General features: G+C 44.2%; 1 protein-coding gene across 1 annotated transcript in view; it reads right to left on the bottom strand.

Annotated features, from left to right (window-relative positions):
• Nucleotides 1–3,946: 3,946 nt before the first annotated feature.
• The window catches only part of LOC117350315 (M1-specific T cell receptor beta chain-like), a 43,258-nt gene continuing 31,815 nt past the window's right edge, over nt 3,947–15,389 (bottom strand). Inside the window, exons 3-7 of the mRNA XM_033924566.1 lie at nt 12,702–12,853; nt 8,556–8,906; nt 7,281–7,298; nt 4,973–5,077; nt 3,947–4,234 (exon numbers count right to left, since the gene is read on the bottom strand). Of these exons, the coding sequence (XP_033780457.1) occupies nt 4,224–4,234; nt 4,973–5,077; nt 7,281–7,298; nt 8,556–8,906; nt 12,702–12,853 (637 nt within the window). The 3' untranslated portion in view covers nt 3,947–4,223. The remainder of the gene's footprint in view (nt 4,235–4,972; nt 5,078–7,280; nt 7,299–8,555; nt 8,907–12,701; nt 12,854–15,389) is intronic.

The raw sequence follows: 15,389 nt of genomic DNA, 5'->3' as shown, positions 1-15,389 counted from the left end.
TATTTTCTGATACATAGGGCCACATGGACGCCTGTTCTCTCCAACAAGATTAATGCTAATCTACCTTCTACGTGCTGGTCCTGTGGTACTTCTACTGGTACTTTAGTTCATTTGCTTTTTTATTGCCCCTTACTCCAAAGTTACTGGGCTAGTGTTTGGCGTACTATCTCAGATATTTTCTCTATACAATCAGACATTGACTATTCTCTTATATTGTTTGGTAATTTTGAAGGCATTCATATGCATGACTATTATGAAGCCCAGCTCTTCCGCATTTTAACGGCGCTGGCTCTCCAGAACATCCTATATAACTGGAAAAATCTGGCTAATGTTGAATATAATGTGTGGTGGAACTCTGTATGTTTAATAGTTAAATATGAAAAAATCAATGCTGAACGACGCAATGCTTACAAATCCTATTGTAATATTTGGTCACCTATAGTATCTTACTGTAATATGGACCTTAATGCATAAACTTGGCCTGCTTGGTATGCTCATTCTCATAATATATGTATATTTTCCCATACTTCTAAATGTAATGACAGTATCATTATTTCTCGCTGATAGCTTACAGCTTGTTTATGACATATTGATGCATAATCCTTTAAGCTGCTCTGTATACAATCCCTACTATTGTTATTTTACTGCTCTGTTGTGACATGACCATTACTCGTTGTTTATTCTAAGCTTGAAAATAAATAAAACTTTTTTGAACTTAAAAAAAAAGGGCAAATAAAAAGGGATTCATTCATTCAAGTCTGTTCAAAATCTGCCATTTCGCTCTACTGGTAGTTTGCAGGTACTATTCCAGTCACTGGTAACTGGAGAGCGCCATTGCTTCAGGAATCAGTGCTGCAGAGATGCTCAGTGCTGCCCTCCTGTGGTAAATGTCTAGCATACAGTGATAATAATGACAGAAAATGATTTTTTGAAAAATAAGTTTATTAAGTGAAATGAAAGACTGATTTAATATACATGTATGGAATTTTTTCAGACCAGTGATGATACGGGTGGCTTAAGGTACTGTGTAGTCCCGGCTGCCCGTGTATGAGGTCTGTTTTCTGTACTCATTATTTTTCTGTCTTTTTTGTTTTTGGTTTGGTATGAATGTGGTTTTTCTGCTAAACTATCTCATCTAAACCTACTTGCTTCTGGCTGTTTAGTGGAGACAGAGACATACCCCAAGAGAGAAAAGGGGAAGGAGTGGCAGAGGAAAAAAGAGACCTGTGCTCTCTCTGGGCAAGCAGGGGGAGGGAGAAAGTTTTCAGACAGAGCTCTGCAGGAAGTGGCTGTGAGACCAGGATACATTGCAAGATAGACCTTATCTCTACTCTCAGTGCCTACATACAGGAAAGAAATGATGCCTGGGTACTACTCACTGATCCTTCTTCTCATGCTCCTGCCATGTAAGTGCCATCCTCAGCTCTAATCCCCTGCTTTGCCACTGACTCTCTCTGTGCGTGACCCTGGGGGGAATCACTTTGTCTCACTAAGTCTGCCACAGTTCCTTTCGTACAATTCTGGTGCAGAAAGGTTTTGCCTAGCCATTCTCGTTGGGGTGGCCATGACCATACACTTGTAATGGCCAGTAATAGAACAACATTGGCAGCTGGAAGCCTCTCCTGTTTTTAGAAATTGTCATTTTTACTTCCTAGACTGGACGGAAGCCACAGTGGTGACTCAGACTCCCTTGTTGGTGCTGATGGAGGGGGACACAGCTAATTTTTCCTGCTTCCAGGACAGCAATGATGAAACCATGTCCTGGTACCAGCAACGATCCGGGAGAGGACTGGAGCTCATGTATTTCTCCTTTATGGAGGGTGAACAGGAAAGGGGAAATGGCTATTCAGAAAGGTTTCAAGCTGTAAGAAGCGGGAGAAAGAATTTCCCACTGTCCATCCGGCGCCTGGAGGTTCAGGATGCTGCAGTGTATTTCTGTGCTAGCAGAGAAAGCTCAGTGCTGGAATCCTCCCTCAGTGCCCATCAAAAACTCTCCTCCGGGGCAAATGGAGGTTGCAGGCCCCTGCATCTAACATCAGGGGGTGCCATCAGCTAAGGAATACCAGACGGAAGTAGATTTCGACCATCCTACCCTAGGGTCCCTTTTACAAAGCCGCAGTAGGGAGTCCCTAGGGGCAAATGCGACGCAGCCCATTCAATTCTGATGGGCTGCGTCACGTTTGCCGCACCAGTCCTCGCCATCGCAGCTTTGTAAAAGGGGCCCTCATTCAGTCTCTAGTCTTACCCCCCTTCTTTACAAAGCGTCCAAGCTGATACTGCCATGGCTGGCGCTAAAAACGCTAGCACGGCTTTGTAAAGGAGGGGGTTAATTCTAAATCACTTTTTCCTTCTGACCTTAAACACACTCTATACAGCAGATATTCTTTATGGTCATAGTGGAGTTAATGTATTATATTTATCTCATGTCATATGTCCAAGTTGGGGGGGGGGGTGGAATCCTGGCTTCCAACGGAAAGGTACTTTGTCCCAGGGTCCCTAAACTTCACTAGAAGGCAGGAGGGTGGGGAGGAGCGACAGAGGAGGGCAGAGGACATGTGCTATGCAAATGGCTAAGCTGCAGAGTGAACTGGAGAGATGAGGGCGACCTGGGCTGTCGTCCTGCTGTTTTCTATACTCAGTAAGTCTTGGGGCCCCCCAGAGCCCCAATTATCTTGCCTGAGTTTAAGAGAAAACAGACCGACAGAAAAGGCTTTGGGGGTTAATGATGGACAGAGTTTATAGCAAAATCCCAGCGACTTCCCACCCAAAACTCTGAAAGGCACGGGTTCGAAGTGCTCGATGGCAGCCAGAGCGCATCCGAGTTCCCTGAAGACTGACTGATTCTGATTTTTACCTTTCTCCCCAGGTTGGACAGACGGACAGACGATGCAGTCCCCTGACGTGGTGAGGAGAAGCAGAGATAGAGCCCAGTTGAACTGCTCGCAGAATCTGACCCACAACTACATGTACTGGTACCGGCAGGATCATGGCACAGGACTGCAGCTACTGGGCTACTCACTGGGAAAAGGGCTGGTGCAGCTGGAAGCTGCTTATCCCAGGAAGGTTGATGCCACCCGGCCCACGCTGGACTGTTTCCTTCTAGAAATCTCCGATGTGAAGCCCAACGACTCAGCAGTGTATTTCTGTGCCAGCAGTCTAGCCACAGAGGTGTAAAGTGTGCAGCTCCCTATACAAAAACCTACTGGGGGAGGGGGAGGGGATGCTTTCAGACATCCAGTTCCAGGCCGGAGATTTTGGGACTAGCCTGGATTTCGAACCACCTCATCCTGGTGGTCTGCAGCTCTGATTTCATTGGGCAGCATCTGGCACTACAAATCCCATACTGCTTTGGGTTATAAGTTCAAAAACTGGGACTATCCCACAATCTCCAGCCTAACACTGGGTAACTTGGCAGCTCTTTGTGTGGAGGGGGCAGTGTAAAGAAAGCAGTCTCTCCTGCGTGGGACCCTGAGCACGTCACATTATCTTCCTAGGCCTCAATTCTAACCCTGAGCTCTGTGACAGACTGAATTTGAGTGAGTGCCAGGAATGTGTCTTTGGTGCCTGCACCTTAGAGCTGGATGCACATCAATCCCTTTTTTATTTATTTGGCAAAAAACACTTCCTCAGTTTTTAATTTTAAAAACAAACTAACACCCAAAGCAGTGCACATGTTTATAGTAACATAATACACAAAGTTAGACAACCAAGTCTTAGTGTGGGCATCCGAAGGTGTGTTGTGTACGTGTGAGTTTTCTCATATTGGTGCAGAACTCTCCACATCACCCTGCTTTTTCTGCTCAGCTCAGAGCCTAAGCGGGGTGACAGGGTGACCACATCCCGTGTCTCTCTCGCTCTGTGCTGGAAACCGTTACAGGCTCCATCTGAGACAGGAAGCTAAGCCTCCAACACCTGCTACACACACAGTCACTTCAAACCCACAGAATGAGGAGAAAGAAAAAAATCGCATTTTTATTTGTCTGCCATGACACACGTTACTCTATGTTCTCCTCACCCTTCCTTCTGCTGTATTTCCATTGGGCAATGAAGAAGTTGACTTGTGATGTCATAGTCTTGTTTCGTAGACCTGAGTGAAAGTGCAGTTCTGACATCACAAAAGCACAGCCGTGACATCACAGCTCTTAAGTGAAATAAATGTGAGCAAAGCTTAAGCAGTATTCCCCAGAGATGCCTCTGTCCAGCCCCATCATATGAAGTGCTTGTCAGATGTGTGCTGGAGAAAGAGAAGAGAAAAGAGGTCAGTAGCACAGCAGAGCAGAAATCTCCAGCGCTGACATCAGAGCTAGTCACATCAATCGCATCATCCAGAATCCACCTCCCACCCAGAATAATCCCTCTCATCCTAAACACAGTAAGCATTCTACTCTCTCCATCATATAAGGACCATCCTGAACCCTAAGAAGTACAAAGAGCTCTGTTACCCGATAAAAGGAGTACCCCATGGTCAATTACAGAAGTAACATCTCACCCTGAGAAACACAAGGACCCTCAAGAGATAGAAGCAACCCCCACACTTGCCCTGCAGCAACAAGGAAATCCATTGAACAGGGGCATAGCTAGAAGTCCTTTGGGGGGGTTCCCAAAAGTGGACTGAGGGGGCCTATTTTCCCCTCCTTCCTGTAGCCACCCACCACAATAAAATATTACCTTCGTTGGCGGGGCTGCCAAGACCTGCCAGCCCAAGACGTCTCCTGCCTGAGTCGCATCTGCTGAATGAGCAAGGCTGGCTCTCCCATGCATGCTCATTTAGACTAGAACTGAGCATGTGCGAGAGAGCCAGCATTAGCAGCTTCTGAAATTGCGACCGAGGGAAGAGATGTCTTCGCCTGTCTGGGCTTAGCATCTCCACCTGCCATGAAACGAAGGTGAGCGGGCCTAGACCCCGAGCCCCCACTGCCTCATCATGCTGCATACAGATCTCCCCCTTCAAAGAGAACCTGAAGTGTCTCACCTTTACTGAATGCCAGGCCTGTGAGCACAGCCGCGCAAAGAGCGCTCTTACACACCAGCAAAAGATACAAGAACTTGCCCACATTCCCACTCTGCTGGTAGGAACCTGAAAAACCCAGAAAGATCTCAAATGTGAAAAATGCACACAACATAAGTGGAACAAGCCTTCCCTATGAAACTAACATCACCCAGAACAATTACAGCTCCACCTAAATCAATGCACCCCAGAACACCAATCTATCTCCTGTTGGACAGCACAAATTGGAAACCAGAAGAAGTTGGACTGCTACAGAACACCTGACCATTTCTATAGGGCTACTAGACAGGTATATTCTCTGTCCCTAGTAGGCTCACAGTCTAATATATACGACACAGACCGACCCTCACCAAATACTAGAAATAAGAAACTGCAGCTAAAAACTGAACTGGAACCCCCCCAAGAAGTCCAACTTTGAATGCAAGGCAATACTAGAGAACTAGAATACATTTCCTATTGCACTGTGCAAAAAAGCAGAAATATTGCCAAAAGGAGAAAGCCCTCCTCGGAGATTTTAGAATGCAGACTAATAAAAGCAGAAATTGCTTATGCAATGCTATCAATATCGTCTGTACCGTGAAATCATTATTATTTAAAACCCCCGCTTTTATATAGAGAGTTTTAATTCCTTATCGTACTTCGAGACAGTTAAGATCGCAGGATCAACACTTATTGGCAATACCCTCACTGAAAGTTATCAATACAAGGCGTCACACCATGTTCTCAATAACAGCTCCTCAATCTTGGAATGATCTCCCACTTTTTCTTCGAGAGGAAAGGAACCTAGATAAATTTAAATCCAAACTTAAGAGCTTCCTTTTTAATGATGCTTTTAATGTATAAATTTTATATTCTAAAACTTTTTTACTTTTCACTTTTTATTCTATATATTAAATATAAATTTTATTTGTTACCCTTCCTATTGTTTTTTCCTTAAATGTAATTAAATTAAATTAATACTGATTGTAACCCTTTAAAAAACCTTCCTTAGCTTTGAAATGATATGTAGAAATTATATATAGCAATGTCTGTAATTATATTGTTTGTTATATTTGTCTCCCCAACTGATTTTTAATGAGATTGTACATCGCCTAGGAAATGTGATAGGCGATTAATCAAATTTTTGTAATAAACTTGGAAATATCTGTTTATTAAAAATCAGACCATGTGACACCAGGGGTCCATTTACTAAGCTGCAGAAAGGCTTACAGCAGCTTAAAAGGGTTTCCCCAAGGAACGCCCAGAGGCATCCTGCAGGAAGTTCCTAATCTGTGCATGGGGGGGGGGGGGGTGGAGAGTGGGTGGTTCTGTACAAATCAGTCCAGCTATGTTTACAGCGTGCTGATTAGCGTAAGATTAGCATGTGAGCGCTTTCCACCTACAAAGTGTGTGGCGGTAAGAGTTGCGTTTCAATGGTTGGCCATTGATTCCAAAAACGGAAAATCATCCATTTTGCTGCCGCGGTACAAATGGCTTTAGTGCGTAACGGCACATTACGACCACCCTTTACTGCAGCTTAGTAAAAGAGCAGCAAAAGGGTACCCTTGCTGCTAATTATCTGCTGTCGTACCATGCCACAAGTAAATGTTAAAACCCACTTCAACACCCAACAAAAAAATCCATCAAACAATGAAAGTGCAATAAAACATCATCACTTGTCTGAAAAAAGCGCAGAAGTGCTATTATGAAGAGATTGATTCAGGTAATGCAAAACTGGATAAAGCAGGGTAAACACAGAGTACGTAGTGCCTTCTAGACAGGAAGTGGAAAGCGCTCCCATGTTCCTGTTTGGCAGATGCCATGTACTAATGGAAAATTAGCACCCAACCTGCAAAACTATAAGAAATACAACCCCCCCCCAAAAAAAAAAAAACAACCAAAAAAACCCCTACATTAATGCCAGGTTAAATTTGGGCTTAGTGCATGGGAAACTCCTGCATGAAAACTTTCTAAGCCCAGATTTTCTTACATCTTAGTAAAAGGACCCCTAAATTAGCTAATTCTCTGGCACCACCCAAGAAAATTTCCTGCCCCCCACCATCACTTTCCATGGCCTCATTTAGCTCCATGACACAACCTGATCCAGCTCAATGAGACCCCCCACCCCCACCTCATGCCATGAAACACCATTTTAGGGCTTCTTGATCTGTTGACGCCATTGGATTCCCCAGTTCCTAACATTCCCTGTAACCAGACCCAACTTCAGGCCGATGGCTTGTGCTCTATGTTTTGTTCCTCTTGGTGCCCTTCAGATGCTCCCAGATTTGCTCACCTGGAGACAGTCCGCATCCTGCAAAAGAAAGAAGGGAAGATGTGTTTATCATCATTGCTAGGGCTGCAGATTTCTAGAACCTGTTCACACCTGGGTAACAGTCTATCCAGAGTGCAATCAGACTCAGATGCTGTCCTGGGCTAGGTTCTGTTTAGTACCTTTGTGACTGATATTGCAGAAGGGCTATAGGAACAGAATGGACCTCCACTATCAATGGAGCAGACATAAGAACATAAGAATTGTCATACTGGGGCAGACCGAAGGTCCATCAAGCCCAGAATCCTGTTTCCAACAGTGGCCAACCCAGGTCCCAAGTACCTAACTAGATCCCAAGGAGCAAACCAGATTCTAAGCCGTGGATTTCCCCAGTCCATCTCAATAATGGCCTCTGGACTTCTCTTATAGGAAAGAAGGATGGAGGGGCAATCATGGTTCAGTGCCAGAGAATGCAGTTTCGTACTTGGGTAGCAGTACAAGGTGTGGGTTGGGGAGATGGCAAGAAGCTGATGTGCCCTGTCTCAAGGTGAGGGGGGGGGGGTCCTGGTTGGGGGGGTCGGTTGAACTTTTAGAGGGGGGGAGGTTCCGGCAGGAGGGATTGGGTAGTCTTCGCAGGGAGTGGGGACAGGTTGCCATAAGCTCAGCGGCAACCTGACTCTCTGTAACATGAACGTCAGTTAGAGAATCGGGTTCTTATAGGCAGGCTGAGGCACGATTCTGTATAGGACGCCTGTGTGTGATTCTCAAAAGCCGCTTAGGCTATACAGATTCAGGTTCTTATCTGTGGTCAGATTCACTGGGCCTGATATTGAACCGTGGGACAGCCAATGAAAATTGGCAGTGGCTGGTTATATCATGCGACTGGGCTGGCCAGTGATCCCGATATTCAGCGGGAGACAGCTAGCCATTTCCCCCTGAATATTGGTGCAGAGACAGCCTAATGGGAATTAGCCATCGGGAGCTGTTTCCAGCTGGCTAAGTCCCACTGAGTATTGGGGGGATTGTTTCTAGGTGACAGTGTAACTAGGCTGTTTAACGGCTCCCATTCTGATCATTTTTCCTGTCTTCCTCTACCGCCTCTACTTTAATTCCCAGGATTTTTCACTCTCTTCTCTTTCACCCACAATATGAATGATGGGATGGCTCTAGTTTTATTTCCTACAGTCTACACTACCATCTTTCGTGTTTCTGTTCTCAAAGAACATTCTAGCCTGCATGACGGTCCCTCCTGTCCAGCCCAACTATGTGACATTTCATCCTGTCCCAGCCATTCCTTACCCTCTCGTCCTGTTATTTTCTGGGTGAACATCTCCTCGTTCTGCTTCTTCTCGCTGTGGAAAACCTGGACATTACATTGGAAGGTGTTCCGGGGGTTAAACCAGTCACTGAGGGAGAGCCGCAGGCGACTGCTGATGGAAAACTTCCTGGTGTGCTCGTCCCTGGTGGGGTTCTCGTCCGTCCCTACTCCCTCTGTCTTGGCCACGTCGTTCATGGTCCAGGTCACCTTCACATGGTCGGGGTAGAAGCCAGTGGCCAGGCATACCAGGGTGGCCTTTCTCTTCTCTCTGATCTCCTCTGGTGAGGGGCTAAACAGCGTGACATTTGGATCAGAGATGTTCAAGCCTTCCTCTGGAATCAGAAATAAAACTCATCATACTATGACCCTAAGCATGACAAAGAAATAATACTTTAGTTCTAAGACACAGGTTATTTAACTCTCTAATACTGAGTTATAGATTACAGATTTTAACTCTCAATCTAATAACCAGTAATTTAGTTATAAGAAGAGTTGGATAACATTTATCCTATAACTTAGAAACATGATGGCAGATAAAGGCCAAATGGCCCAACCAGTCTGCCATCTGCAGAATCCACTATAATAATAATAATAACAGTTTATATACCGCAATACCGTTAAGTTCTATGCGGTTTACAGAAGATTAGTGGAGTACAAGTTGAGTTGACGTACAAGTTGAGTTAACTTAAGGGATGTGGGAACAATGGGGAGAAAGGGCAAGAGAGGGGAAGGAGGGAAGTGGGTCAGCTGTCTAGGTATTTCAGGAATAGATGAGTTTTGAGCTAAGAACTTAAATAGGCCAGCTCCTCCTCTGTCTAAAAGATCCCACGCCTTCTTGAATTCAGACACAGTCTCTGTCTCCACCACCTCTTCCGGGAGGCTCTTCCACGCATCTACCACCCTTTCTGTAAAAAAGCATTTCCTTAGATTACTCCTGGGCCTATCACCTCTTAACTTCATTCCATGTTCTTTCATTCCAGAGCTTCTTTTCAATTGAAACAGACATGCTTCACATGTATTTCATGCCATGTAGGTATTTAAATATCTCTATCATATCTCCCCTCTCCCGCCTTTCCTCTCAAGTATACTTATTGAGATGAGCCCACCTCTGAAACAGAGAAAAACAAGTGCAGGACTGCCATCGCTCACGATTACGTGTGTCTATCTATCTCAGCCTATCCTGTTTAATTAGACTTGGTCTACAGGAGAGGTCAAAGGGGTGACCTGGTAATGGTCAATAAATGGGGTCAGCGAGGACAGGAATCAATGAACAGCTACAACAGAAGCATTTTAAAAAATAACCAACGGATTCTGCCCTCTTTCAACATCTCCTCTCATGAATTTTAGATCTATGGGTCTTACACTCATCAAGAGCTGAGCTCCTAGGTTAGGCTCTGAAATTTGTGCCCTATTTTTGAAAGAGCACAAAGAGAAGAATCCAGCAACCCTGCAGTAGACATCGAACAACAAAGAACCAAGGAAAAATACAGTTTACATTGACAATTTAAGTGAAGGAAGGGCTAATACAGAGCGCATACGGTATGTACTGTAAGAGAGTACAATTGAATTTATGAAAGGGGGAACAAAGCATATTGTATGAGAGGGAGGGGGCAGGGATCTTGGGAGGGGGGAGGAGGGGGAAAAAGTAAAGAAAGGTGGGCCGTGTTGAGGGGGGGAGGGGAGAATTAAGGATTTGGTCTGATGCAAAGAAGAGTGTTCGATCTGTTTTTTAATGTGGAGAGGGGGAGCGTTAAGGCGGAAAGGAGGTCATTTAGGAGGTAGAAGCATAAATCCTTTCAATTCCGGGTTCTGTGGAACTATTAATAATCATATACAAAGGCTTTGCTTGGTAAAATTCAGAGTATTGAGATGGACAGTAAAATCCAGTTACCGCCATCTCTTTAATAGAGACTAAAATGGGCCCTCTGGATTTTGGAAGGTCTCTTTTTTTAAGAACCTTCTTGAATTAACTTGTTTCGACGGGCAAGGGGAGAGGAATAAAAGGTTGTTGAGTCAGATCTGAAATCAAATGTGGCTAATTTTCTAAACCCAAGGGTGGGGGAGAAGGTCAATACTGACATAGCTTACCTCATTCCTTTTGGAACTCCTCTTCTCTCCATCCCCTACCAACTACACTAAGGGGAAAAAACCCCAATAAGAACAGAAAGGAGGGAGGTGGTGGGAGATGTGGTTTCCGATAGCTGACATTACTTTGCCAGGAACCTGAAAACTAATTTTACTGTACTGGTTATGTTTTCCTAAATGATAAAGGCACCACAAAGGAGTCGTGAGGATAAGATGTCAATAATTCAGCCGCAGGTGTGAAGTTCAAAGTTCACTTGATTGACAGTAGCACTGTTGTGGCATCAATAAAGTGAACTTTGAATTTTGCACCCGTGGGTGAATTATTGACATGTCATCCTCACGACTCCTTTGTGGTACCTCGATTGTCTCGTCGTTGAGGCCTCCTTGGGCTCCATTTTTGATATCTTCGTAAAAGATGAAACCATTTTGAATGTTCCTTCTCCAGGAAGCAAGGAAAAGAATCTGGTATAGATACCGTATATTTCTTTCTATACATCTGAGCTTCAGATAACCATTTATATATTCTACAAGGCTTTTTGCTGGAGTCTCCTCTGCTATTTTCAGCTCCCTAGTTTTATTAAAAATTATACATTCTACGCATTATCCCCATTTTCCTAGAGTCTCCCTAGTACAGTTACAGATATTTTATTTGATATTAACAAAAAGTCAAATTAAAGTGGCGTACAATTAATAAAATCAACAGGCAATATATAAAATCAATAAAACAAAACAGGGGAAATGTTCGCAGACCAATTAACTAAACTAGATGCAAGAGGATAGTCAAGGGCAGGAAAAGATTTACAATATCTTGAGGGGAAACCCCCCCCCCCACCAAACAGGATAAAAACAAGAGGGTAGGTTAAGAAGGCGGAAATAAATAAATAAGGAAAGAAGTAATAGACTAAGATAATGACTTAGGGGAAAAAGAAAAAAAAATAAATTCAAAGATAAAGACTTCCCCGTCAGAAATGCCATAAAGTTGCCAAGGTAGTAACGTCCTAGGGGTCCTTTTATTAAGGCGCTAGACTAGACTACTGTAACTCACCCTACAAAAACATCACCCAGATCCAACTGAGACGTTTGCAGTTAATCCAGAATGCATCACTAATTCCCCAAAATGGGATCATGTGATGCCCCTTCTACAGAATGCCCACTGGTTGGCAATATCCCATTGGATTACTTATAAAATAATCTTGCTCCGTTTTAAAATACGACAATCAAACTTCCTAGATAAACTTTTAATCCCATAGACACCACTGAGAACTTTACGATCTGCAGATCACAATTTCCTTGTAATTCCCTCCCTAAAAGTCATTAATCATCGAAGAAATGAAATATTCACAATTTTTGCTCCACAGCTATGGAATACTTAACCCTCTTATCTTAGAGAAGAAAAAAAGCTCGATCGCTTTAAAAGCAGCTTAAAGTCTTTTATATTTAAAGATACTTTTCACACTTAAGTATCAAATATATGATACTTCTTTTGAAAGAAGTCTACAACTCAGGAGACATCAGAGATTCCCCCTGTCAACCCTTTAGGTGCTTCCCTAGACTCCTTTCTTTACTATAACGATTGCGGTTCAACCCCTGTCCCTGTCGTATCATGTTGGTCCTTGTATGATTTCCTGGTGTTTTATGGTTTATGGCTTTTACAGGTCAAAGCAGTTTACAATGTTAAAATGATCAAAATCGCATTAAAAGACACAGAACTGCTCATTAACCCCCCCCCCCCCTTTTACGAAGCCACGTTAGGCCTTTTTATCACCGGCCGCAAAGGTATTCGCTGCAACACGCATAGAATTCCTATGAGCGCTGGTGCAAATACCGCCACGGCCGGTGATAAAAAAAAAAAGCCTAACGCGGCTTCGTAAAAAGGGGGGTGGCACAGTCAAATTTAGCAGACATTTATCGTTCACGTCAATTTTGAGCCCCCTCCACCCCCACATCTCTGAAGCATCACTGCAAAATAGCAAAACTGGCTGAGCTCAGCTGGAGAAAAGCTTTTGGAAGTTTAAAATGTCCTGCAAAGGGAGCTTTCTTACCTGAGACGTATAGCTTGGTTCCTGTCCCAAAATACTGAGCAGAGGCGCTGGTACACAGTGATTGAGCTCTGACCGAGGGGCTGCAGTGCCATTCCTCCTTTCTCAGCCCCTGAATTTTGCAGCTTTGCTTCACATTGGGGTGGGGGGGGGGACTTTTTATTAAAGCTTAGTCTCCTAACGGCAGCTTCTCCTACTGTAGGTTATGCCTACGAGCCACAGGGCACTAATGTCTGTTAGCGTGCGTTAAGCTTTAGTAAAAAGGCCCCTTAGTTTTCCCGAGTTCAGCCAAAGCAAAACATTTCCACAAAGCTAGTTTAAGGTGCTCTGAGATTTTAATTTTATCTCCATATCACTGCAGGCTCTTACCTAAGACCGTTAACTTGGTCCCGTTGCCAAAATACTGTGTGCTGCCTGCAGAACACACTGAAGACTGTTCCTACAAAAAGCTCCTGGCGCTGCCTGGTCCCTTCTTCACATTTTTCCACATATTATTATTATTCTGTTATTGAAGGGAGAAACTGGATTTTGAAATTGAACAGAATGATTCTTGTCCCTAAAAATCCTCAGCTGACGACTCAACTGCTTACGAAGGAACGCAAAGTTTTGGATGCAATGTGAAGCCACAGAGAATTTTTTGAAAATGAAATAAGTGGTTTATTTTAACACAAAATTGGTGAAAGGGAGGGCGTGGAAAGAGTATCGGAGGTTATCTGGGCAATTTCCTTCTTCCTTCCAGCACCCCCCCCCCCCCCCCAATAAAACATTCCAGAAATGTTATTTCTGGCCTACTTCTAAAATTTGTCATAGCCCTGTTTTGGGGGTGGGGGGTTTAAGGATCTTAGTAGCTCTTAAAGCCATAAACTCACCTAGAACAGTCAGTCTTGTTCCATTGCCAAAATATACTACATTTGCTGAACACAGTGTGGAAGAGAGAGCTCAAATCCCTCCCCCCCCCTCACCTTCCTTCCTGTCTAGCAGATTATAGCCTCTTTCTCTAACCCTTTCTGTCTATTAATATAGGTTCATTCTGCTCAAATCATTTAAAATAAGTTCCAAAAAGATGTGAAAATATCTTCTGTGAGTCCCCTTTCCACCCTTGAGGTCCTGTGGATGGGATATAAGTGTGCCCACCTACAGGACGAATCCAGAAAGCCTAAATTCTTACCCAGAAACAGAGTCTAAGCAAGTTCTGCCCATTTTTCCTACTTACCACAACACTGCATAGCCTCCCTCGTCTCGGGCTTTATCCCCCTCAATTCCATCGCCCCCACACCATGAACATAGCTTTTGAAAACTTTGGCTCTGAAAGTCCCCCAAACGACCCTATTTACTAACATACATATCTTTGTATTTGTCTGAACGGAGGGATATGGGCACCTTTCCCCCCCTCCCTCCTCAAGTTTCAAAATACCGCTTTTATAGTCAAAGCGGTTTCCAATTAATACAAAGTTAAAAAAATAAAGGGAACAAATTTACAATTACCTTCTTTTTTATAGATTGACTAGGTCTTTCCTGTATGGAGTTCCTTTCCTTTTAATGTATTTGATTTTAATTGTTAGCCACTGAGAACTGTTGTAAGCTTCGTCGGGATATCAAATTTTAATAAACATAAACGTCACTCCCATCATGGAGGATCCAGTCTGTCCCAGGCTATCCCATCACTCCCCTTCACCAATAGTCTTCTGACTACCCCTCACTCTCCCACCACTGAGGACCTCTCTGTTTACTCCTCTTACCTTCTACAAAGAGTAGGGTGCCATCCCCAAATATGAGAGGGAGAGTTTGAACACAGAAAGACCTGAGAGCATGAAAACCTACAGCAGCCGGGAAGCTGTGAGAGAAGCACGAAGGGTGGAAATGAAGCCCCCAGTGCTAACTGTGGAAGCCATCTATTTTTATATCTGTCATCCTACAGCATCCATCTGTCCAAATCTGCCTGTTTTCCTATGAAATTTCTCCAGATTAGGAAGGCAAACAGATATCAGTGCCCTCCAAGACTAACTGCTAGAGACTGTCCTGTCCACCTGGGTCAGCACTCTGAAATTGACCTGAGGAAGACCACACGGAGGTGTCATTCACTATGTAGGGAGAAAGCTCTCATTATTTCACTCCATTTTTTCTGAGCTCAGAAGAAATAAAAAACAATTTCTGGCATTTCCACAAAGTTAGTTGAAGGCTCTCTAGGATTATCTCAGGTAAATCTACACTCTCAGGGTCTTACCTAGGACTGTTAACTTGGTTCCGTTACCAAAATACTGGGCGTAGCTTCCAGAACACACCGGCACCTGCTCCTACAAAAACCCTTGAGCGCTGCCCTTCCCTCTCGTCACACACCTAGAATATGGGGGCCCCTTTTACAAAGCTCTGGTAGCGACGGCTGCTGCGGCAAATGCACCAAAGCCCAAAGGAATTGAGTGGGCTTCGGTAGATTTAGCGCGGCAGCTTCGCTACCAAGGGGCCCATAGGAAGGAAAGGTTCCCTTCTCTTGGTACTTCAGTGAGGAAACGGACTTTGAAATTCAGGCTGGGATTTTCCAGCACAGGCCAAGAGGATGAATTAATAAAAAAACAAACAAACACCCCAATTCTTCAGCCAGTAGCAGAGGGAACATACCCCCTTGTTCTACCAAACCGCACTAGCGGTTTTTAGCGCAGAGAGCCGCGCTGAATGGCCTGTGGTGCTCCTGAC

Source organism: Geotrypetes seraphini, chromosome 16 (genome assembly GCF_902459505.1).
Source record: "Geotrypetes seraphini chromosome 16, aGeoSer1.1, whole genome shotgun sequence".
Classification (NCBI taxonomy): Eukaryota; Metazoa; Chordata; class Amphibia; order Gymnophiona; family Dermophiidae; genus Geotrypetes; species Geotrypetes seraphini.
This window is presented reverse-complemented; position numbering and strand designations above follow the sequence as displayed.